The sequence below is a fragment of the Moschus berezovskii genome, chromosome 14 (assembly GCF_049115385.1).
Source record: "Moschus berezovskii isolate FMDL1 chromosome 14, NW_MosBer_1.0, whole genome shotgun sequence".
NCBI lineage: Eukaryota > Metazoa > Chordata > Mammalia > Artiodactyla > Moschidae > Moschus > Moschus berezovskii.
This window is the reverse complement of record NC_142473.1, coordinates 66,542,894-66,568,206: the sequence shown is the minus strand read 5'-3', so window position 1 is coordinate 66,568,206 and position 25,313 is coordinate 66,542,894. Positions and strand designations below refer to the sequence as shown.

Genomic DNA, 25,313 nt, shown 5'->3' with positions numbered 1-25,313 from the left:
ATGGGGGGTAACACACGTACCTTACTAGTCTTTTAGGAAATTGCCCAAGATGTAGTTTTTCTAAAAAACCTAAGTTTATTGTACTAAAGCAGTTTTGTAACTATAAAACATCATTCATTTTTGGGACATGTTGGTTTTCAATTTGGCCGGCCCCTTGTTTTCCCTTACTACCCTTAAGCTAGAAATATGAGATAGAAGCTAAAATGACAGCATTTTGTTTTTCTTTACTAAGCTTTTCTATCAGATTTGATACTGGAATGTTTGTTTTTCCAAATAATCCTCTGCTTTAGTGTTTTTATTAATAGTACAATTTCAGTTAGTTTAGGAATGTACTATTGGAAATGGTCTGCTAAAGCAGCGCTGTTCAATAGAAATATAATGCAAGTCATATATATATTATTTAACCTGTTAAATTCAAAATATTATCTTTTCAACATGTAAATTAATGTAAGATATTTTATTCTTTTTTTGTACTATCTTCACAGTCCAGTGTATATTTTATACTTACATCTCAATTTGGACTAGTCATGTCTCAAGTACTTGATAGCCTTATGTAGCTAGTGGCTGCCTTGTTGAATACTGTAGCTCTAAGTGTGATATATAAAAATCATAACAGAAATGTGTTTTTTTTACATTCTTCATTTGTTTTTCTGTACTATTCTAATAAAGGTAATCAAAGAGTATTCATGTGCTGTAAAATTGAAATCACTTACAGTTTTTTTTGTTGCTCTGGTGCTGATGATATTGGTGCATGATTCATAGACAAAAACAGAATTATGCCACCTGAGTATTTATCAGATATTATGTAGATATGCTTACAGGTATTGTGATGATAAGGAAATAATAATGGCCAACATAGTGGATGTGATATGTTCCTCAACACTTGTGGGCAATTCAAATTTATCAAAGAAGTCATATTTCAAGTATACTGAGGAGCTTAATTTTACAAGAATTCCATAACAAATCTTGATACTTTTTTTTTTCCTTTGAACAAAGTTGAGAACTCCTTCTCACATTCTTAGAATTTTTCTGGATAGGTATTTGTGTGAACAAATATGAATCTCTCTTTTCATGTATGTTTGCTTGAAGTTAGTATAGCATTAAATTTCTTGGAAGAAAAAAGCTGAACATAAAAATAGTTTTTTAAATAGCTCTAGGATTCCATGAATTTTATTAATAAATGCTCTGTTATTTCACTGAGTACTTTAAAGGTATACAGTTAAGAATTCTAAAAGTTTCAATTACAGTTGATTTGTATTAGTTCAAATATTTTAAAATGTAAAATGATCAAGATGATTTGTATAAATACTGCTGTTACTATAGCTACTTTATAACAAAGTAGAGACCTTATTATGTGTCATGGACCTTCTTGTTCATGTATGGTTTAGGGAGAAAATCCTGTGTGTGAAACTTCTGAATAATTCACATTTTCTAAATTTTTAAAGAAATAAGCTCATTTTTACATAATCTAACCTTCATACAGATATTGGCTGGTGCCTGTTGTATATTCTTTTACTCAAATTTTTATTGACTTCTCTTTGTGACTTATGCATTTAAAGTGTTGGCATAAAATGTTAAACTATTCTTTAAACAATACCTCTAGTTTCTTGGAGATGATAAATCCATCCATTGATTTCCTAATTTTATTATGTACACAGTCAATTGTAATCCAAGATTACAGCAAACAAGATGTTAATTTCTAGCCATAATCTATGTACATTTCAATTACAGAGCATGATTGTTATAGAAGCACAGAATAAAAAGGAATAACATTTGTGCTATCCTCACAGGAGCTGTCAATAAAAGATGTAATAGGGGATTTAGGAATCTGGAAATGGCCAACTAATTTATGTGAATCTATTTTATTTCAGCTAGAAAGACCAAGCTTTTTTTCGTCTGCACTGCATATTGCAGAGCACAGGCTGTCTATAGAAAACCAGGCGGCTGCATATGGATAGTCCCTTGATATCATTCACTTGCTGTGTAATCTTATTATGCAAAGTTCTAATCTTCACCTACAATGAATGCCTCTGGGTCAGAATATAGTCATATCAGGGTTTTTGAGGTCATGTTTTGTGATCCTTAGCTTATTCTTCTAAGTAGGGCTGGGATTTGAAGGGTATTCCCTGGACGCCAGCAGATAGACAACAGAACCTGCTGCCTTTTTGGAAGACAAGACCAACATGAGGTCCCTGGTAGGATTAAACTTGATTTGTAGCTGTAGGATTTTTTAACAGATGTATTATTGGACAGGGAATAGGGGGCCACCAGCACAGCAAAATTGAATCACAACTGGCATTCTCAGGGAGTTTGCTGCCTGCTAAAATAGCAGCTGCATGTGGATTTGACTTCTTTCAGGTGAAGCGACTTCCAGTCATTTGGAAAGGATGGGATGAAAAGGAACCTTGGTGATAATTTTGATGTCTGCAAGATTTAGTACCAGTGTAATGGGATTATCGGTAACACCTTCACTGCAGAAAAAGCCACCTGGCGCTATAACTGGCAGCAACTGCGAACTAATCCTTTCCCATCTCTTGGATGTCATTCATGAAGCTCAAAGCGATTTCTTTCCTGCTAACTGTGATTAATTTTATAAACAGCAACAGCAAAAAAATCAGGTGATCAAGGCAAAGAATATGCTTTTTTCTTTTTTAGAATATGTTGCTTTATTATAATCTATATGACTCATAAATTATGTAAGACATATATAGACTATAAACTAAATATGACTTAAAATTTATTGAAATGTTAAGATAGAAAAGTTGATTCATAGTGTCTTTTATGCTTTTTCCACTTTGGTGACATAATGTATTTGCTGTTGGTAAAGACTTATATTTGAGAGTAAATATTAATTTACATATGTTGGTGTTCTTTTATATAGAAGGCCATTATTAATAAATCCAACTGTGCATAGGTATAAGGAATGGGAGTAATTTGTCATATGTTTTACCTTTTTTTGTGACTGCTTCAATTCCTGCTGAATTAAATGTTTTTAGTGAATAAAATGTTTAATGATATCAAAATATATCAACATACTTTTGATAATTAAGGAAATGCTGGTTCAATTTGCTGCTAGAAAAGAGGCTCTTTTGAAAGCATATGATCTTAGGTAAAGGTCTTAAATTAGTTAATACTGAATGACTATTTTTTAAAATTAGAAATTCTTAAGTGTTTTCCTTTAGCAGATGGGGATTTACTTGCTTTAGAATCATGTATTAGTTAATTAACTTTTTTTTAGGCATTTTATTTCAACCAAAAACTTTATCAAGTACTTTGTTTAGAGGTGTTAATTATTTAAATATTCTTCTCTTACACGGTCCAGAATAAACTGAGAGAAAATGAAGTGAAATTATCCCATCAGTCACCCAAACAGTATGCAACATAACTGCCAAGACTAGAAAAGATAATTAGTGTTGTCAGTGTTATGATCCTGGAGTACTTACTTTTAAAATATTTATTCACAGCACTTGATTTTTATCTTACTGTAGTTTTTGATTTAGTAGTTTTATATTTGAAAAAATGGATTATAAAACCTTAATTTTAATGTTTTCAAACTTTAAGTCTTAACTAAATGTAGGTGACTAAAATGTTTTGAAATTATAAGAATAATTGAAATATAGTCATCCATTTTACATAAAATTGATATACTTATAACCTCTGTTAACATATAGTACACTTTACTTTTCTCTGTATGAGGTCTTTGGCTAAAAAATCAATAATAAATTTTAATAAATTTACGTAGTGATGATTGGTCAGACCTACCTAGCAAACTTATTCTAATGAATTTTAACTGGTTCTAAACTCTTGTATCCCAAAATGTGTTTCTTCATTTGTTTTCACATTTAAAATGAATGAATGAGAAAGCTTAATAATATTGCTACTGAACTACATTGTAGTAGTTTATAAAGGACTTTTATAGTCTTCTATTTGTATTTTTACTATTTGAAAAGCTGTTTATGTAAAATTATATTACACTGGAAAGACCTATTCATGAAATAAGTGAACTAAAATCTTTTTCTTATCATCATAATATAATTATTTGTATTAAATATACAGTATTTGACTTATGTGTGATTTCAAATTATTTTGTCACTGTATTTCTCAGGGTAACTTTCTATGGTAGTTAATAGTATTAGATAATTATTTCAAAAGCATAGCTTTCCTTTCAAAATAAAATTTATCTAAAAATGTTATTAAACATTTTCACTGTTTACTTTTCTGCTTTTTATTTAGCTGTTTACTGAGTGGCATTTGAGAGTTAGTGTTTTTTACTTCCCTGTCCTAGATTTTATTTTTATTTGATTAGAAATGATTATCTCCTTTGGAAAGTCCCAAATAACCTCATTTAATTAAATTCATTGTAAGCATATAGTATCTTTTCAGTAATATACATTTTTCAAACAGGTATGGATTACTTGAATTTAATACCTTATTGATTATAAGAAAATTGACTCATAGTTAAAAGCTACAACTAATAATTTATTGTACAAATAACTCATAATGATGTCAGTGAAAGTTAAGGGAGTTATTTTGGAGATAAGAAAAAGGGATATAGGATGGGAGAAATGAAGAAAATTTTACTAATTAAGTCAGTTGTAATAAAAGAACAGGATGGGAAAACTTAGGACTTCTTGATTATTTAAGAGATGATGAACGTTTTTTCTTTATTGGTAATGTGTGAGCCGTAGTATTTTCTCCAAAGGACCATGTATGAACTGTAGGCTGGTACACAACAGCTAGCCTGCAATAATGCTAAATGATATTTCTTCCATTTGAATGAATATCCTTCAACTATTGTTTGTACAACTTGTATATTGTTATGAAATAGATGAATTATATAGCCATTGGGGAATTATTGGGAATGAATGGAGTGGTTTAGGTATTTAACTGTTTGGAGGCTGGTACTTGATTGTATTAAAAGTATCAACTACTTAACGCTTTATAAGCATAAAATGAGTTTCAATTTTGTGTCTGTGTGTATATATACATAAAGAGTGAATTTCAGAGAATAATATTGGGTTTTTCAAATCATTGAAATGTTAGCATTATAAAGTTTGATGATGAAAATTTATAGAATTATCCCAAAGGTAGCAATTAGTTTAAAAATAACGAATGGTTAAATTTTGTCAAGTTTCTGAAAATGGTGAGTATGTTTCAGTGGTTTCAAATGAAGCACAGAGTCCTTTACTGGATTTTCTGGGAGCTTATTAAAACTACTAATTCTGTAGCCTTGCTCCCACAGATTCTTATTCATTAGCTCCATGATGGGAGCCTGGAAGTTTGGAATTTTTTTTTCTAAGTTTGGGTTTTAAATTAGGTTCTTGAATTATTTTGATGCTGCAGTCATATTTAAAGCAGTTTTTACTGCTTTAAACCTTAAAGTGATGTCACTTATTTCCTCTGAGAATGAATCAAAATAAATAAATTTAAATAAAATCTTCATTGATTACGGGGATAAGTGCTCCTTGAATTTGCAGTTCTAGAAAATAAAAAATACCCTCTGCACAAGTCTTACAGTAGATTTTACATTATAGATTTGAACAGTTGATGAGCAGCCTTGAAGGTGATTTTGAAATGGCAGGAATTTGAGTTACTTTGATAGAGAGGCTGCTGTGTGAGAGTGAATTCTTTAGCTATTGAACAGGGTACACCACTCAGCATCTATGTTTTAATGAGTCTGTTGTTCTCTCCTTGTCACAGTAACTTCCATTCAGAGTCTGAAATGGACATATGTCTTTCAGCTACTTTATTTATGTGTGTATATATATACAAACATATGTATAATTATATGCTAAAAGTGTATTTTGCGTAGATATCTTTGAACTTTAGAAATCATAGAGGTGTCAGGGATGTTTAAGTCTGCTGTTTTTTCTTGTCCAAATGAAGGTAAATGTAGCAAAACTCTTAATGTTGCGATTTGTCTTCTGCTTTACATCTACTCTCTTCTCACCTTTTTCTTAATGTGACGCCTTCTTTAATTGCTAATATATTCACTAACTGTTCCGTTTATCAAAAAAAAGTACATTAATCACTTATTTAACTGGTTATACTTTAAAATGAATGAATTTCTGTAAACTGATAGTCTCAATTAACCCTGATACTTTACTTTTTTTTTTTCTTTTTCTGAAACAGAATGCTTTCTCTTTTCAAAGGAATTCGACACCTGAACAATCAGGTGGATATTTTTTGTGTGGCTTTGGGTATTCTGAAATACCCAAAAAGGCTTCTTCAATGCTTAGACGTAGTACCCCTAGTCCCTGAAACTTCTAAGGATGGAGAAATGTCTACTTCTTTTTCATCTTCTGGAGATCATTCTGCTCCATCTTTTTAGCTAGTTTGAGATATATATTTGCATATGCACTTTATTTCCCAGGGAAGAATACGGTAGTGGGTTGTCATTTCCTTCTCCAGGGGATCTTCCCAACCTAGGGATTGAACCAGTGTCTCTTGCATTGCAGGCAGATTCTTTACTGAATGAGCCACCAGGGAAGCCCCCATTAGCTAGTTTCTCCCATGCCTATTTTATAGTTTCCAATACATTTCTTTGATTTTTATTGAGAAGCATATAGTGTAGTAGTGGATTTTAGAACCCAACCTCCTTATTTTGAATTCTGGCTCTGCTGTGTATGAGCTATGTGATTTTGAATAGTTTGTTCACTTTTCTGTCCCTCAGATACTTAAGTTCTCATAGTTATTGTAAGAATTAAATGAGTTAATATATGTAGTTAGAACAGTGCTTGTTCAGAACAGAACATGTTCTTGCATGTTCCTGGCATGCAAGAACTACTATTTAAGTATTTGTGGCTCTTGTTATTAGCTATTTTGGTTGGTATTTGAGGATTTTTATGTGTATTCAAAGAAGCCATTATAACCTACATCTAACATAATGTTTTCTAACTTTATGTTATAGGAAGAAGACATTTTAAAGTCTATAATGCAGATATCTGTTGAAAGTAGACAACAACTTTGCTTTCTTATGCCAGCATTATGTGGAGTTTTGCTATATTTTAATCAGAAGTCTCTTAAAGGTTTTCTGAAAGAAGTATCATCACATCTTTTCCTGTGTTATGTGATACAGTCACAATTTTAAATTTTCCTTTTTTTTTTCTAGCTTTTCTAGTAATTCTCTGTTAGAGTACATAGGATCTCCATTAAAGGAATTGGTTCTCTACATTAATAACTCAGTTTTTAATTGAAGAATAGTTAATTTACCATGTGTTAGTTTCAAGTGTATAGCAAAGTGATTCATTTATACATGCATACTTTCTCAGATTCTTTTCCATTATAGGTTATTGTACGATACTGAATATAGTTATCTGTGCTGTACGATAGGTTCTGGTTTACCTGTTTTATATATAGTAGTGTGTATGTGTCAATCCCAAACTCCTAATTTATCTAACTCAGTTTTTTTTTAATGTAAAGATGATAGGGAATAAAAAGCAACAAATTCTATTTCCTAGGAGAGTAAAATTCTGTATGCCAAAGCTTCCCAACTTTTTTCACAGCACACATGAAATATGGTAATATTTATACATTTATACAGCACCCAGTAATAAATGACTAGCTGAGCAAAGCTGCTCAAGGATAAATGTGCCCATTGGCCATCCTGGGAGCTTATAGCAATAGTTCTCAAATTTTGCTTCAGAATCATCTGGAGAACTTGTTAAAACACAAATTGCTGAACAATACTCCCAGAATTTCTGGTTACATAAATCTTGAGTTTAGCCCAAGAATTTGTAGTTCAAACAATTTGCTTTGATGCTCCTCCTGCTGATCTGGGGACCATACTTTGATAACTGCTAGTTTAGTGTGTTGGTATTTTGATGTGGTATGTAGAATAATTGAATCCCTCTCTCTTGAGATATTCATATCCTAATTGACCTAATTATGGTATGGATGTATCCAATTATTTATAATTAGATTTAGGTTATACATTTTTGGCAAGAATAGCACAATGATGATAAGATTGTCAGGAAGCTCCATATCAGTTTTTACTTTTATGTATGCAGCTAAATTGGATCACATAGTTAAGATAATATTTACTTGATCTCTCCACGTAAAGGTATTCTGTTCCCTTTGTAAATAATAAGTTATTTTCTTTAATATTTTGTATCTATCCTGTTTACCAACAACCTTTTACTCAGTATTTTTAAAATTGAACTACAGCTGATGTATAATGTTGTGCTTGTTCCTTGTGTACAGCAAAGTGATTCACTATCTGTCCTTATTCAGATTCTGTTCCATTATGGTTTATTATATGATACTGAATATAGTTCCCTTTGCTATACGGTAGAGCCTTGTTGTTTATCTGTTTTACATAAAGTAGTGTGTATCTTTTAGTCCAAAGCTCCTAATTTATCCTTCCCACCTTTTCCCCTTTGGTGATCATTAATTTGTTTTCTATGTCTGTGAGTCTATTTCTATTTTGTAAATAAGTTCATCTCTATCATTTTTTTTTAAGATTCCACATATAAGTGCTATCATATGGTCTTTGTCTTTCTCTTCCTGACTTACTTTGCTTATAATATATAGGTCTATCTTTGTTGCTGCAAATGACAATGTTTCATTCTTTTTTATGGCTGAGTAATATTCCATTGTATATATGTACCACATCTTTATCCATTCATCTGTTGATGGACACTTAGGTTGCTTCCATGTCTTGGTTATTGTAAATATTGCTGCTGTGAGCACTGGGGTGCATATATCTTTCTGAATTAGAGTTTACTCCGTATACATGCCCAGGAGTAGAATTGCAGTCACTCAGTCATGTCCGACTCTTTGCAACCCCATGGACTTCAGCATGCCAGACTTCCCTGTCCTTCACCGTCTCCTGGAGCTTGCTCAAACCCATGTCCATTAAGTTGGTGATGCCATCCAACCATCTCGTCCCCTTTTCCTTCTGCCTTCAGTCTTTCCCAGCATCAGGGTCTTTTCCAATGAGCTGACTGCATCGAGTAGCCAGAGTATTGGAGCTTCAGCCTCAGCATCAGTCCCTCCAGTGAATATTCAGGATTGATTACCTTTGGTATTGACTGGTTTGATCTTGCAGTCTAAAGGACTCTCAAGAGTTTTCTCCCAACACTACATTTCAAAATCATTATTCCTGGGCACTCAGCCAATCATATGGTGACTCTGTTTTTAGTTTTTTAAGGAACTTACATACTGTTTTCCATAGTGACTGTACCAACTTACATTCCCACCAACAATGTAGGAGGGTCCCATTTTTCTACACCCTCTCCAGCATTTATTATTTGTAGACTTTGTAATGATGGCCATTCTGACTGGTGTGAGGTGATATGTCATTGTAGTTTTGATTTTTATTTCTCTAATAATTAGCGATGTTGAACATACTTTCATGTGCCTGTTGGCCATCTGAATGTCTTCATTGGAGAAACGTCCATTTAAGTCTTCTGCCCATTTTTTGATTGGGTCATTTGTTTGTTTTTATATTGAGCTATATGAGCTCACTGTATGTATTTTGGAAATTAATCCCTTGTAGGTAACATCATTTACAAATATTTTCTCCCATTCTATAGGTTGTCTTTTTTAATGGTTTTCTTTGCTGTGCAGTAACTTCAAGTTTAACTTATTTTTGCTTTTATTTCCATTATTCTAGGAGACAGATTAAAAAATTATTGCTGTGATTTATATCAGAGTATTCTGCCTATATTTTCTTCTAGGAAGTTTATAGTATCTGGTCTTACATTTAGATCTTTAATCCAGTTTGAGTTTATTTTTGTGTATGTTGTTAAAGACCATTCTAATTTCCTTCTTGTTGTCCAGTTTTCGCAGCATCACTTATTTAAGAGATTGTCTTTTCTCTATTGTATATTCTTGCCTCCTTTGTTGCAAATTAATTGACTGTAGGTTTGTGGGTTTATTTCTGAACTCTATTCTATTGATCCGTATGTCTGTTTTTGTGCCATTCCCTGCTGTTTTAATTTCTGTATCTTTGTAGTATTGTCTGATGTCTGGGGAGGGGGTTGTGCCTCCAGCTTTGTTCTTTTTCCTCAGGATTGCTTTGGCAATTCTGGGTCTTTGTGGTTACATGTAAATTTTATGATTATTTGTTCCAATTCTTTGAAAATGTTATGGGTAGTTTGATAGGGATAATATTAAATCTATAGATTACTCTTGAGTGGTATGGCCATTTTAGTAATACTAATTCTTATAATCAAGGATATCATCTAGTTATTTTAAACATCTATTAATGGCCCTTGCCTGAATTACATTGGTGTTAATTTCATTATTCCTGCTGTATTTATTAGCTGCTATTTTTTTGATAAAGAACTTTCCTTATCCCCAGTTCAGTTCAGTTCAGTTCAGTCGCTCAGTCGTGTCCGACTCTCCGCGACCCCATGAATCACAGCACGCCAGGCCTCCCTGTCCATCACCAACTCCCGGAGTACACTCAAACTCATGTCCACAGAGTCGGTGATGCCATCCAGCCATCTCATTCTCCGTCGTCCCCTTCTCCTCCCGCCCCCAACCTTTCCCAGCATCAGAGTCTTTTCCAGTGAGTCAACTCGTCGCCTTATCCCCAACATATACTTAAAAAAAAAATGTAGTGACTAGATTTCATTTTTATTCTACTATATTATTTATTACTGTTGCTGCTGCTAAGTCACTTCAGTCGTGTTCGACTCTGTGTGACCCCATAGACAGAAGCCCACCAGGCTCCCCCGTCCCTGGGACTCTCCAGGCAAGAACACTGGAGTGGGTTGCCATTTCCTTCTCCAATGTGTGAAAGTGAAAAGTGAAAGTGAAGTCTCCCAGTCGAGTCCGACCCTTAGCGACCCCACGGACTGCAGCCTACCAGGCTCCGCCATCCATGGGATTTTCCACTGTTACTACTTTCTAAAATAATCTCAAACTTGGCTGGTAGGAGACCTCTCAAAGTGACTCCTGTGCCTTTGGGGATTCAGTGACCTTTGGTCAAAAGACACGGCTAGACTAAGAAGAATACCCAAGGAAATAGCCAGGAAAATAAATAACCCTTCTTTTCTCTGACTTCCTGCTGGGGTTCAGTCAAAGCTTGACTGAAGTGCCTTGATAGTTCATATAGGTCAGTTTTCCAAGTGCAGAGAGCAGTATGGAGGAAGGTAGAGAGCAAATCCAAAGTGACAAGCAAGATATCTGGCACATGTATGCACATATAGCGTTATGGACCCTTTGAAATCACTGTGTTAACCGGAGTTTGAAACCCCTGTTGTAATCCTTTTTGCCAGTAGAGCTATTGAACCCTAGTAGTGTGTGTGATTTATTTATATCCTACATGAATTTGGGCTTCCCTGGTGGCTCAGACGGTATAGAGTCTGCCTGCAATGCAGAGGACCCAGGTTTGATCCCTGGTCAAGAAGATCCCCCGGAGAAGGGAATGGCTACCCACTGCAGTATTCTTGGCCTGGGAAATCCCTTGGACAGAGGAGCCAGTCCATGGAGTGGCATGTTGGATGTGACTGAGCTGCTGACACTATATGAATGTTACTTTCTACTCTTGAGGTTTCTCTTAAATTTGTGAGCTCTTAATCTCAGTTTCAGTATTTCTCAACAGTGCTCCTCTTTTAAAATATAAGACCAACTAGTCTTGATTCTCAGAGTCCTCTATAAACCGCTCCATAGCTCTTTTTATTTAGGAGACTAAGATCCAAAATAATTTCAGATACTTCAGCCTCCATTCTGTTGGTAGTATCTGTAAGGAAGAAATGATGTCTGTTAACTTTTTTCTTCTGATCCCTGATCTATTTTGTTATTTTATGAGATAGTTTCTTCTCAAACATTGTATTTGAAACTGGGCATTTACTGAGTAATAATAAAAAAAAAAGGCTTTATGGCCCCAATTACTTGTGACTGGAAGTTAACTTCAGGACTTCTCAGAAGATCAGAACTATTGTATGGTTATAGCATCTTTGTATTTTTTTTTTAGTATGTTTTTTAGCCAAAAGCAAAATCTATTGCACAATTGAAATTATTTAAATTTTGGTAGATTTCTATTAATTTCCTCTCTAAATTTCACCCTGTATCTGTATTATCAATGTCTTCTTGCTGAGTGCCCCATGTTTCCTTTTGTTTGATAACATGTCCCCTCTGTAACATCAGATAAGCTCGTTTTTGTTTTTAAATGTAGTATCCACTTCATTACTTTTTAGGGTGTGTCTCATAGCTGACACTTTCACAGCTAAGCCTTAGGACTTACCCTTTGTTGTTGCTTAGTTGCTAACTCGTGCCCCAGCTTTCCCCCTAATACTATAATTGGAGCACAGTAGTATTTACACAACCTAGTTAACTTTACAAACAATATTCTGTTCCTGTTGCTCCTCTTAAATTTTTTTTTTTTTTAATTAATTGAGCTTTAGTTATGGTGGTGGTGGTGATTTGGTCGCTCAGTCGTGTCCAATTCTTGCGACTCCATGGACTGTAGCCTGCCGGCCTCCTCTGTCCATGGCATTTTCCAGACAAGAATACTGGAATGGGTTGCCATTTCCTTCTCCAGGGGATCCTCCCGACCCAGGAATCAACCGAGGCCTCCTGCACTGAAGTCGGAGAGAGACAGCGCCGGACGGGGAGCGGTGAGAAGATGGGAAAGTCCCGAGGTTCGGAGGGCAGGCAGAGGCGCTTGGCGCCCGGGCACCGGGTCCAGAGCAGTGGACGACCGACGGCCAGCCGGGCAGACCAGGCCAGGGCCGGCTCCCCCAAGGAGCCATGCACCGCCGTGCCGTGCAGCCTGCGAGACGCACCAGAGGCTCCGCACTGTGCGGTCGCGAACCCGGGGCAGTCGCCCGTTGGGGACTGGGGGAGGAACCTCAGACCCCCAAAACCCTCGGACCCACTCTCGAGGGATGTGGCGGGGAGGTCGCGCGGAAGAACAGAGACGACGCCAGGGGGCGCGGGACAGGGGCAGGCTGGGCTGCTGACCCAGCGGGTGGCGGGCGGGGTGCCCGGCGGGGATGGGGGGCCCACGGGGCAGGCAAGGAGCCACTTTTCCACCCGACCCCCTTTTCACGTCGCTCCCCACTTTCTCGCTCTCCTTTTCCCCGACACTGGAAAGACCACCGGACAGACCGCCAGCCGGCCGCCTGGGCGGGCCTCGCTCCCGCCCGCCGCCCCGTGTCCCTGTGCAGACAGAAGTCTCCCTCCTTTCCATCCATCGCATCACTTTAGTTATAAAGTGTTTTTAAGTATCACTGTTTATTCACTTATTACATTCTAAAAATCATGAGCTTTTAAAAGTATGTCAGTTATTACTGTAAGCCAGATTCCTAAGATGGAATATTTCATGTTACTTAAAAAATTTAACAAGAACACTTTTTAATATGTTACTGATAGTTTTTTCTTTCAGTGAGTATGACATTACTCTTGTCTCCTCGTTGACCAAAAATCTCAGTGTTCTTCTGATCATTTGAACCTTATAACCACTTTATCATACTAAAGATGTGGAAAATATAGATTTGGGTTCAATATATATTCATTAATTCAGTCATGCCCCAGGATTCAAAGATGAATAGTGCACAGTCACTGCCCACCGACATATAAGCAAATGTAGTATATAATATATACTAAGAGAAAGATATAAATAATATAGTGCGGTACATATTATAATCAGTGTATGCTGAAGGTAGGTAAGTGATACAAAGCATTCAGTTTAGTTCAGTCGCTCAGTCGTGTCCGACTCTTTGCCACCCCATGAATCGCAGCACGCCAGGCCTCCCTGTCCATCACCAACTCCTGGAGTTCACCCAAACTCGTGTCCGTCTAGTCGGTGATGCCATCCTGCCATCTCATCCTCTATCGTCCTCTTCTCCTCCTGCCCCCAATCCCTCCCAACATCAGGGTCTTTTCCAGTGAGTCAGCTCTTCGCATGCGGTGGCCAAAGTATTGGAATTGCAGCTTTAGCATCAATGCTTCCAGTGAACACCCAGGACTGATCTCACAGGTAACATTTGTTGGGGTGGCTCAGTGAAGACTTGTTAGAGGAGACGACATAATCTATGTTTAATAGGTGACTAAACACTAATAATAAAACAGACCCGTGTTCAGTCCCTGGGTCGGGAAGGTCCCCTGGAGAAGGAAATGGCAACCCATTCCAGTATTCTTGCCTGGAAAATTCCATGGACAGAGGAGCCTGGTTGGCTACTGTCCTTGGGGTCGCAAAGAGTCGGACATGACTGAGCGACTTCACTTCAAACACTAATAAGTAATAAAACACTGATAAATAATAGTCCTATCCTGTGGGTTCTAAAATTCTATTATTGTGACTTCCCTGGAGGTCCAGTGGTTAGGACTCTGTGCTTTCCATGCCTAGGGCTTGGGCTCACTCTCTGGTCAGGGAACTAAGATCCCGCAAATTACACTTTGCATTCAAAAGAGAAAAAAAAAAAATCTATTTAAACATAAGATAGGCAGAAACTTAGACATTTGGAAATGCAACTTAATTATATGAGGTTATGTAGTACATGCTAATTGCCAAGCAGATGACACAGTAACTAGCATTTATTGATCTATTTCACTACACAACCATATATCTGATTATAATTAATCCTGACTTAACACTCTGAGATAGTAAGGCCATTTTACAGGTAAAGGTACTTGAGATTTACATAGGTAAAATAACCTGAATGTCGCAGCTAAAATGTGGTGGAGCTAGGGTATCTGCTTTGACCGACCAACTTCAGAGACAGTATTCTTAATCATTGAAAATGAACATTAGGAACCCAAATGAGAAGCAACAACTTTCCTATTGAGAGCATTTGGAGAAGAGTTACAAACTAGATACATGACGGGTATCATGATGGGTATCTTCCAGGCGTGGATATTGGCATAAGTAAGTGTTTGGTGGGCAGTTTACTCTTAAGTAAACAGGAGTATGGTTGAGTAGTCAGTTTCTGTAGGAGTATCAAGGAAGATCAGGTTGGAATCTGAAGATGGGATGGAAGCTATTTGAAAAAGAATCCTGAAAATGAGTCATATGTGATAGAAAACTAGAGATTATGAGAGCAGGGGAGAAATATGGGAGTCAGTGTAACATCATGGTTAAGTTCTTGAGTTTCTGGTTTTGTGATGTTTAGCATGTAAGCTGACTACTCTTGGGTTCCTTATCTATAAAATGATAATAGTAATAATATCTATCTCACAGAAATTAATTTGTAAAGCCTGACTTATATACCAAGCATTGAGCAAATGTTACATGTTATTATTGTTGATGTGTTTTAATAAATTTAATCTGATAACAGTGCCTAGAAGTCTAGGCCTAAGCATTAGGCCCTTAGTTCAGAAATGCTTGAAACATAGTTGTAGCAGGTAAATACAAAAGAAGGGACAAATACTAGGAATATTTTAGGTGAATAATACCAGTATGTCAAGTATATATGGCTTTTTAAAAATATATGGTTCTTAATGTTTCATAATCGTGTGTTCATTGTTATAGTAGCAATTAATAACTGACAACTGAATGTAAGTACAATTTACAAAGCCACTAGGACATGTTAGGAGAAGGCAATGGCAACCCACTCCAGTACTTTTGCCTGGAAACTCCAATGGATGGAGGAGCCTGGTAGGCTGCAGTCCATGGGGTCGCTGAGGGTCGGACACGACTGAGCGACTTCACTTTCACTTTTCACTTTCATGCATTGGCGAAGGAAATGGCAACCCACCCCAGTGTTCTTGCCTGGAGAATCCCAGGGACGGGGGAGCCTGGTGGGCTGCCATCTATGGGGTCGCACAGAGTCAGACACGACTGAAGCGACTTAGCAGCAGCAGCAGCAGCGCATGTTAATTGAATTTGATTCTCTAACCATTTTGTGAGATACTGTTATTTCCATTTTATTAAGGCCCATAGAGATGAAGTAATTCATTGAAGATCACACAAGTTAATAAATGAAGTAATTTAAAACTTGCCTTTTCATACGTTTATTCTAGTTTTTTCCTCTTTATTACCCTATTATGTTATGACAAGAACTATGTTCTATCACTGGAAATAGTATGAAGAACTGTTATTAATACTTGAAAGAGTTAATATCTTTTCTTAAGTATCTGCCTTAATATCAAGAAATAATCAGGGCATTAAAGGGGAGAGACAAGTTCAGAGTCTACTAGTTATCTAATTTGTATTTAAACCCAGTAATATTTGAATATAATCTGTTTAGTAGATCAGAATATTAAGTGGCTATGATTTGCCTTTTAAAAAAATCTTTATAGCAGAAATGAAAGTAAACTTTTGATTTTCTGCACAAATCATATTAGGAATCTACTACACTTTGGGTAATTGTAAAATATTTTACAGTAGAGTTATCTCTTAAGTGTTTTTAAATAGTATTGATCATGAAACTTTTTGAAATTTACCATCAGGCCAGTGGTAGCAGAGTCTACATAGAACTATGCTTCGTGGTGTTCTGGGAAAAACCTTTCGACTTGTTGGCTATACTATTCAGTATGGCTGCATAGCTCATTGTGCTTTTGAATACGTTGGTGGTGTTCTCATGGTAAGTGCTCATATTCAAGAAAATAATCATATAAAATATGTTATTTTTTTAAATTGAAGGAAGAGTGTTTGTTTGCATTGGCACTGATGTAAAACAGAAGAACTGTAACTTTAAATGTGGTCCTGTATTGTTTCTTTCAGGGTCACAAAAGCTCCTATTAATCTATTGAAATATTAGTTTTTACCGTTATTGAATACTACTTACTGTGTTCCAGGATGTGTTTGATATTTTATGTTTATTATCTCATTTAATCTTTTACACTCTGTGAGATACATTATTGTTGTTTAGCTGCTACGCTGTGTCCAACTCTTTTGTGACCCCATGTACTGTAGCCCACCAGGCTCCTCCATCCATGGGATTTCCCAGGCAGGGATACTAGAGTGGGTTGCCATTTCCTTGTTCAGAGGATCTTCCTGACCCAGGGACTGAATCCACATCTCCTGCGTTGCAAGCGAATTGTTTACCACTGAGCCACCAGGGAAGCCCCTGAACTACTTATTAGAAATCTACACATGTACACCTGGGGCGAATTCATGTCAATGTATGGCAAAACCAACCAATATAATATTGTAAAATAAATATATAAATAAAGATAAAAAAAAAAAAAGAAATCTACTAATACTATGTACATGAGAAAGCTTGAGGCTCAGAAAGCTCAAGTAACTTTCTACAGGTCCCATAATTCCAAGTAGACTTGGAATTTCAGCACAGATTTTCCTGATTTTCAAAAATCCTACTTTTTAACTACTGTGAAGATGTCAATAACTGTTAATAAATGATTTATTCTGCCTTGTGTCAAAATTAAAGTGTTAAGGCTGTCCTTTTCCCAGTGTATTTTCTTAGTATTGCATCATAAATCAGCCCTGACAGTACTCACCTTTCGTCATGAAAATGAAATAGTAAACTGGTTGATGGTTCAGTCAGTGAGTTTTGCTATTGCTGTTGCTATGTTTACAGGTTTACCCTAAAGAGATGTATAGTCATATGATCTCAAGTTGGAATAATTCTAGTAACTATATTTAGGCAAATAAATATATCTAACTGAAATTCCCCTTTGATTTTTTTTTTTTTTTTTAATCTATACTGGTGCTTCCAGTAGACTACAGAGATAGCAGAAAACTTTCATTGTGGTCTTTTTTTCTGCCTGAGTAGGAGGTTTTGAGTAAAAAGTTTTATTTACATACAACTGAATTGAATGAAGACTGCTGTATTTAGATTTTTTAGATTACAGTGATAATATACTACAGTTTCGAGGTATAAGTTCAGTTCAGTCACTCAGTCGTGTCCAACTCTTGACAACCACATGGACTGCAGCACGCCAGGCTTCCCTGTCCATATGTACCTCATACCTGTTTTGAGGTGTATATGAAGATTATTGTTTTAAGACACACTAATATGAAAGTTTTTAAATTGCATCTCATTATGCCAGTATTTTTCAGTAGAAAATGTAAGTTGCAGCCCCCCAAAGTGAATAAGCTGTTCTCTTGAAGAGAATGAAAGACACCAGTTAGTTGAAAATAGTATGATACCACTTGCTAAATTACTGTCATGGGCTTCTGGATGATATTTGGCCATAGCAAGAAGGAAAAAATTATTAATTTGTTCATTCAACAAGTATGTGTTGAGTATCAGCTTTATGCTAAACACTGTTCTTGATCTTGGTTAGCAATTGGGAACTTAAGAGACAAAGTCACTGCCCTCAAAGCACTTAAATTTTACAAGATGGCCAAAATTTGGAACCGGAGGTAATGTTATTCATCTTTTATAATATAATATTAATAAACCATTTTAAATATATTTTGCCTGTGTTTCCAGATTTGCTGGCTTCTCTATAGAGTTGAAGTTCTCTTGGAACTACCAGCTTATTATAAATCATCCTCCAAGTTTAAAGAACATTTGCTTGATTTTCTTTTAAGCCTGATCAGATATTTATATTTTAAAAAAGGTTTTCAAGTTAAATTTAAAAATTACCTCTCTTTCAGTGTTCTGGACCGTCAATGGAGCCTACAATTCAAAATTCAGATATTGTCTTTGCAGAAAATCTTAGTCGACATTTTTATGGTATCCAAAGGTAAATTTCTGTCACAAATATATTAAATTCATGGTGAAAACACACATACGTATTATGTCTTTTCTGTAGTTTCTTAATGTTAGCTTTAAAAACTCTTCTGTAAATAACCAAATTAATGACCAACTGGATGAAATTTTGACTCAAACTTTTTCTCTTACTGTGAGAAATTTTAATAGTCTCTCTAAACATGCAATCTCTTGGATTGTTTGAGTAAGGAACTAGAGACTTAGGTGCCAGTTACATATTCAAATCTTAGTGATTTGATTTTTTAATTTTCAAAATAATCCTGCATTTCTATTGGAGACTGTCTTATTCTCCATAGTCTATGATGAGCTGTTGATGACTTTTAGACTTTATAGCACTGTATATAACTGGGAGCCAGGAATCCTATCAATTATGAGTTTTCTGATTAATTATATTAAGTTACAAAATTCCTCGGCAAATATTATTTGCCACTAAATCTTTTAAAATCCTGTTCTGAATGGTGTTTCCAATCCTTAAGATATTATTTATTCTACTTAACTCCTGGAGTCTTATTCCTTCTGAATTGATGTCAAATATTAGTCATTTAATGTAATTTCTAAAGGGAACCTCTTTGCTTCCTTAAAATTTGGGGTCCATTAGTTTTTCATGATTCTTAAAAAATAAATCTGTATTACATTTCATCTTCAGAAAATATAAATTTTACTCACTTGAGCTGTTATTTATCTTATGGCGTAAGTAGGTTTAGGCATTCTTCTTTCATTATTGTCCTTTTCTATAGTGTATTTCACATTACTGGAAAATCACCAAAAACAGTGTAAAACTGTTCTTTGCATTTACTGATCTTCCACCATCTTAGATTCTGTAGATAGAAACACTCTCTTCCTCAAGCATTATGGTCTAGCATGGGCCTTAGGTAATTCTTCAGATCTTTTATCTCCAACAACTTCAGGATGCCTAATTGATAGATACGGGGGTAATAAAGTTTATATAGCAGGTTATATTCTAGCTTCCTTTTCTCTTTATTTTATATCAAAATAACTTATTACAGTCTTTGGATTAACTGGAGACCTAGGTTCACTACAACATGAAGACAAGTGTCTGTTTTCCATGCTAATCACATGATTCAGTCTTTTAAGCATCCTTAACAAGAAGCTGGATTTATTGGCTAAATAGTTTCTGAATGAATACTTCAACATTGTCTTTTTCAGAGGGGATACTCTTTGGAGTCAGATGGATAATATAAATAACTATATTTAATAAATAAGATTTTTTTGAAAGTTTCATATTGTATTCATTCAGGGAACCCATTAGCTGGAAAGACAGCTCAAAATTTGGCATTTATATGGGACATACCAAAGTAACTTTTACAACTAAGGTAGTCAGTTGGTAACTCTACTTTAAAAATATTACTGTCCTGAATATTTTTTCCATTAATCTGCAGCACAGAACTCTGAGATTTCAGGGGAATCTCTGACACCTGACTAGAGATACTCTGGCTAGCTGCCTGTTTCTAAAGACAGAATAGCCATCCATTTAGGGAAGATAAAAGTCTGCATATCTGATATCTAAAGCACATGGATTTTTCAGTCCAGTGGACAGAACTCTCATGCTTGAGACAGTCATTCTTTATTACTGCTTACTCTCTGAACAGTCAATGAGCACCTCATTTATAAGATGTGCTCTACCCTATAGAGAATGTTAGGTCGAGTAAGAGGTTGATCCTTCATCTCAAAAAGCTTTAATCTCCTAGAATAATAAGGATGATTATAAATGATATAAGAAAAATTGAATCTTAGTTCTGTTGTTCATTTTAAAATGCTATTTGAAAGAGTTGAGAGTTCTAGGTAATCTTTTTTGATCTAAGTTCTGTGCCTATAATATCTGGTTAGACAACTGAAGTACAGTCTACAGTAATAATGCTTTCTATAAAAAAAACTTTGACTAAATTATGATCTTTTATGTTGCCATTCATGTGCAGTTTGAGGGTCATAGTGATGATTTTGTTAAGAAACTTAAGCTGAATAAGACTCCCATGGAGAACATTTCTTTCCCCAAAGCTAGCCATAATCAACTTTGTAGTATGTTACATATGTTACAATATTTGCAAATTTCTTCATCTGAACAGTTCTGCTGCCATAGTTCCAGTTGTTTGGAAAGAGATGCTTCATCCCATTTTCAAACAAGTGTAAGCCTTATATTGCACTCCAGATTATAGAGTTTAGTGTTTTAATAGCATTCAGCTCTTATTAAGAATAGCCTGAAGAAATGACTCTTCTGAATACTATTGTAATTTCTGTAAAATTTCTGATAAAGATGCTGTCTTTACTTTCCTTACATACATATCTTTTCCTCTTTGATTTAGTTAAGAAAAATTTTGTCATACTTTTCAAACTAAACCTTATTTTATTAATGATTGGCAGATAATAATCATAATTTCTTTTTTAACTTGACTACCAAAAAGTTGCAGACTCATTATAATACTTATATATAGCAATAACTAGGTTTCTAATTTAGCCATCATCTTTTATTTTTATGACTTTTGATACATGCATCTTTTATCATAAGTAGCATCAAATTATTTTAAGAACCTGGTACAGACAGTAAGTAAATATATTAAATCCTTTCAAGTGTGAGCAACAGAATTCTCTTAATGCTCATTTCATGCAGAAACAGTGTTGTATTCTTTTTGGTTGGGACATTAGTCCTATATTTTTGTCTCCTTCCTTTCCAATTTTAAGTATCTTAGTCTTCTAATACATGCAAATTGTTACTTATTCCATGAATCATCTCTTCCATATGTAACCCTATCCATATGGTTTTATATGTATGATATGCCAGTTTATTTTTTGTATCATATGTTTGGACAGCTTTTAGTATTTTTTCTGGCTAAGTCTTCTGATAATTTTTCTTCAAATATAAGTCTTTTTGACTGTACTGTGAACTATCTAGGTTTATATAATTTACATGCTGCAATTTCTGAGTTCTTTAAGCTCTAGGGAAACATAGATAATGTCTCTACCTTTATGTATGCTGTAGAGTCAGTCAGTATTACAGGCAGGGAAGTAAGTTTGCTTGGTTAATCTGGTGATATTTACATGAATTGCTTTTTTATAGTTTTGGTTCTAAAAATTTAGACACAGAAGTAACATACTAAGTACAGTGCAAGAAGGTAATTCTCGTGGAATTGTCAAAAATTTTAGAATCTTCTAGTAGTGTTTCCATCACTCTCATTTTTGGATTCTGACCCATAAAGTTAGTCTCGAGGTTCTCAAAGCTGGTAAATGTATGGGAGGGTTAGTATGTGAGAGGATAAAGGGTGTGGCTTTAAGTTGCTTTATAAAAGTATTATAGCAGTGCCATACATGTGTTTATGTTTAATAATAACTCTGACTTTCTTTGACTTTTCCCCCTCAGAGGTGACATTGTGGTTGCAAAAAGTCCGAGTGATCCAAAATCAAATATTTGTAAAAGAGTAATTGGTTTGGAAGGAGACAAAATTCTCACCAGTAGTCCAGCAGGTTTCTTTAAAAGCCATAGTTATGTAAGTAACATTTCAATTATGTTATTCATTGGTATCACAATTGATTAACATTAACTGAACACACTGACAAATGAAAATAACTTTTATTCATGTTTGAATATGTTAAAATGATGCATTCAGTAGAATAAGAATATGTAAGTGTATGTTTGTATCACAAACAACATGCCGTTATAATTTATATATTTTATTTCCTTTTAAAGCCCCATACAAACATGTCAGTATTAGTTGTTGAAGGCAGGATTCACCAGCAGTGTCAAAATATTGGGCAAAGGTTTGAGGGAAAACAGTAGATTTGCATAGTCTCAAAGTATCTCTCCCAGGGTATTTTTCCAAAGGGAGAAATAGTAACTCTGTGGAGGAGAAACCTGGAAGACGCTACCTTAACTGGGTGACCAAGGTTAACTTCACCGATGATACGACACGTCAACACAGTGCAGACCCTGAACTGAAGCATTGAGAAGGGCACGTCACTGTTGTGGTGTTCTTGTAACAAGAAGTTACAGCCTCAGTCCAATCATGACGAAACAACAGACTAACCGTAACTGAGGGTCATCCTGCAGCTTAACTGACCAGTACTCTTCAGAAATGTCAGAGTCTTTAAAAAAGGAAAGTCGGGGATTGTCATAGATTGGAGGAGACGAAGGAGACGTGACAACTAAATGCAATCTGGAATTCTGACTTGGTTTTCCCACTGGCTTGTTAATGGAAAATTTGGTAAAATCAAATGTAGTCTTATAGTTTAGTTTTTTTTTAATCCTATTTAAATGTTCAGAATAGATATTTTGTATACCTTTGGTGTAGTCAACTTACTGACCCAGTTAGGAAAAAAGAGCAGATGCAGCAGAGTGGAAGAGTGAAGAGCAGATGTCATGTGTCAGCCCCCTTCGCCAGTCACATGACTGTTGAGACAGAACTTGTGGCTGGGGTGGGGCGGGGCAAGGAGGCCCTTCTGTTTACTCAGCATATGCTGTTCTCACTTTAATTATAAATTTATTTTCTACTTTTGTTTAAATTTTTTGTGTCACTATCAGTTTATTAATAGAACTGTTGTATCTGTTAAGTAACTTTATCTTCATCCCCAATGTAAACATATAATTAGGAGTTGAATTGTCTTCATCATTGTAAATTTATTTTTAACTGTAATAACCTCTGTTGCCCTATTAAGTAAGTTTGATCAATAGACTATTAAATAATCTATTGTTTATTTACTTTCCCTAATAGACTATGGTTCAGCTGTGCAAATGTTTATTACACTTTTGATGTTTATTACTACAGTGCTAAATATCCTAGGAATCAATAGCTGATGGTAATCGTAATGTTAAAGTTGAGAATGTAGTATCCGGTAACATATCAGTATTTTTCTGTGGTCTTCATCATGGATACTTATCCTTTTGTTTTTCAAACATGTTAGTAATTTACATAATTATTTCACCATCACATGGCTGTTATCATTTCATGACGCAGTCTAGTCACTTCTAAGTTGCTTTAGCAACAAGCACATACTTGAGGCCAGAATTCAGATCAGTTCAGTTCAGTCGCTCAGTCCCGTCCAACTCTGCAACACCATGGACTGCAGCATGCCAGGCTTCCCTGTCTATCACCAACTCCTGAAGCTTGCTCAAACTCGTGTCCATCGAGTCAGTGATGCCATCCAACCATCTTATCCTCTGTTATCCCCTTCTCCTCCTGCCTGCAATCTTTCCCAGCATCTGAGGCCAGAATTATCAACAGACAAATGACAACATATAACTGATAACAAAACATATGAATTTCAGGGTACTTGTGTGCAATTGTACTTTGTACAGTGTGCACACCGCTGTTGTTTTCTTCTGAAATTATTAGAAGAGGAATGTTAGGATGAAAGGATTTAGATAAAATCTCTGCTAAATAATCAGAAAAAATAATCAGGGGACTATAATATGTATTTTTTTATATATGTATAAATATTTTATTCAAGGAAAACATCCTTTGGATTTTTATGTTTGATGAGAGGATAAGTTAGGGGGTACTGCTATTTTGTTCCAGATTTATTCCATTCAGTTTGGTGTGCATGTTATAAATGTACAAACATTTGTAATAATTTTGGTCAAGACTTACCCTGTATTTACTTTGTACCAGAATAAGTACAGGGTAAGCATTGAAACTCTTTCAAGGATTAGTTTATTTAATCATCACGACAGTAACCCAGTAAAGGTAGTTAGTAGTAGCATTTAACAGATGGGAAAACTGAACAACAGGGAGGTTAAATAATTGCTCAATTTCAAACAGTAAGAGAAACAGCTGGAATTCAAACACAGCCTGGCTCTTTTCAAAAATTTGTATTTTTTACTATGCCAGTACTACTTCTCCCAAAGTATCCTCCACTTACTATTCTTATTTTTACTCCTATCTCCTCAAATGGTACTTCCCTTACAATGTATTTGTCTTAAACATTTTTAAAAAGAAAGGCAGCTATTTCTGATCACGGCTAGTATTAGTTCTAAAAGACAAGCCAGTGATTTTTGAAGGCTTCCCACCTCCACCAGTTTTTCTAGGCTGAGTTCTTTAAACCATGAGAATTGTGTAGCTATTACTGAACTACTTTAGCAGATGTGTTCCATTAATCATGGTGATTTATAACAAAAATCCATCCAAGTTTGGAGCACTCTGAAGAGATATCCAAACTGTTTGCAATCTGCCCCTCTAGAGTGTTCCCTTTTCCAGCAATCTCAGAAGCAGACTGGTGCTGTATTTTATGAAAGGGGTTTCTTTCCCATATCTGTGCACCCTTTCAGAAAAATATTTGTTGTTTATAAGTTATGAAGACAATACTATTCAGATCTTGATTGAGCTGCATAATAAGGATGATGTATATTAAATATGTTGTGAATTTCAGGCAAACAACAACAACAACAACATTCTTTTAAGTAGGTGCTTCAGAAAGCAAAACACCAAAATTTTCATTTGGAACCTAGAATATAGAGTTTAGCATATGAAAGAATTAGCCTTGTTCTTAAGTTGGCGAGAAAGAACATAAACAGTTAAGTAATGTGAAGCTGTTTTATTCATTCCAGAGTTCCAAAAGTCCATATGGCAAGCAGTAAAGATGATTTATTTTTTACATTAAGCATTTGGAAACTAAGCAGTCCCTATCAAGGTGTTACTGCAGTGGTTTTGCTTTTTTTCCTGATATTGAGGCTAGTAATTTTTTCCCTTGAGTTATGGGCTGAGCGTTGGTATTAGGAAATGAGCTTAATTT

At 35.3% G+C, this 25,313-nt stretch overlaps 1 protein-coding gene across 24 annotated transcripts in view; it reads left to right on the top strand.

The window, feature by feature from the left end:
• The window catches only part of IMMP1L (inner mitochondrial membrane peptidase subunit 1), a 76,318-nt gene that overhangs the window by 28,828 nt on the left and 22,177 nt on the right, over nt 1-25,313 (top strand). For 8 of the 24 annotated variants that reach the window (XM_055423768.2, XM_055423766.2, XM_055423778.2 and 5 more), the window contains 3 exons: nt 16,345-16,478; nt 18,461-18,549; nt 21,949-22,075. In XM_055423768.2, coding sequence (XP_055279743.1) covers nt 16,374-16,478; nt 18,461-18,549; nt 21,949-22,075 — 321 coding nt within the window. In that variant the 5' untranslated portion in view covers nt 16,345-16,373. Of the gene's footprint in view, nt 1-2,358; nt 2,619-12,493; nt 12,594-13,048; nt 13,934-16,344; nt 16,479-18,460; nt 18,550-21,948; nt 22,076-25,313 lie in introns of all 24 variants that reach the window. The other 16 variants (XM_055423775.2, XM_088843207.1, XM_055423776.2 and 13 more) reach the window with 7 other exon arrangements.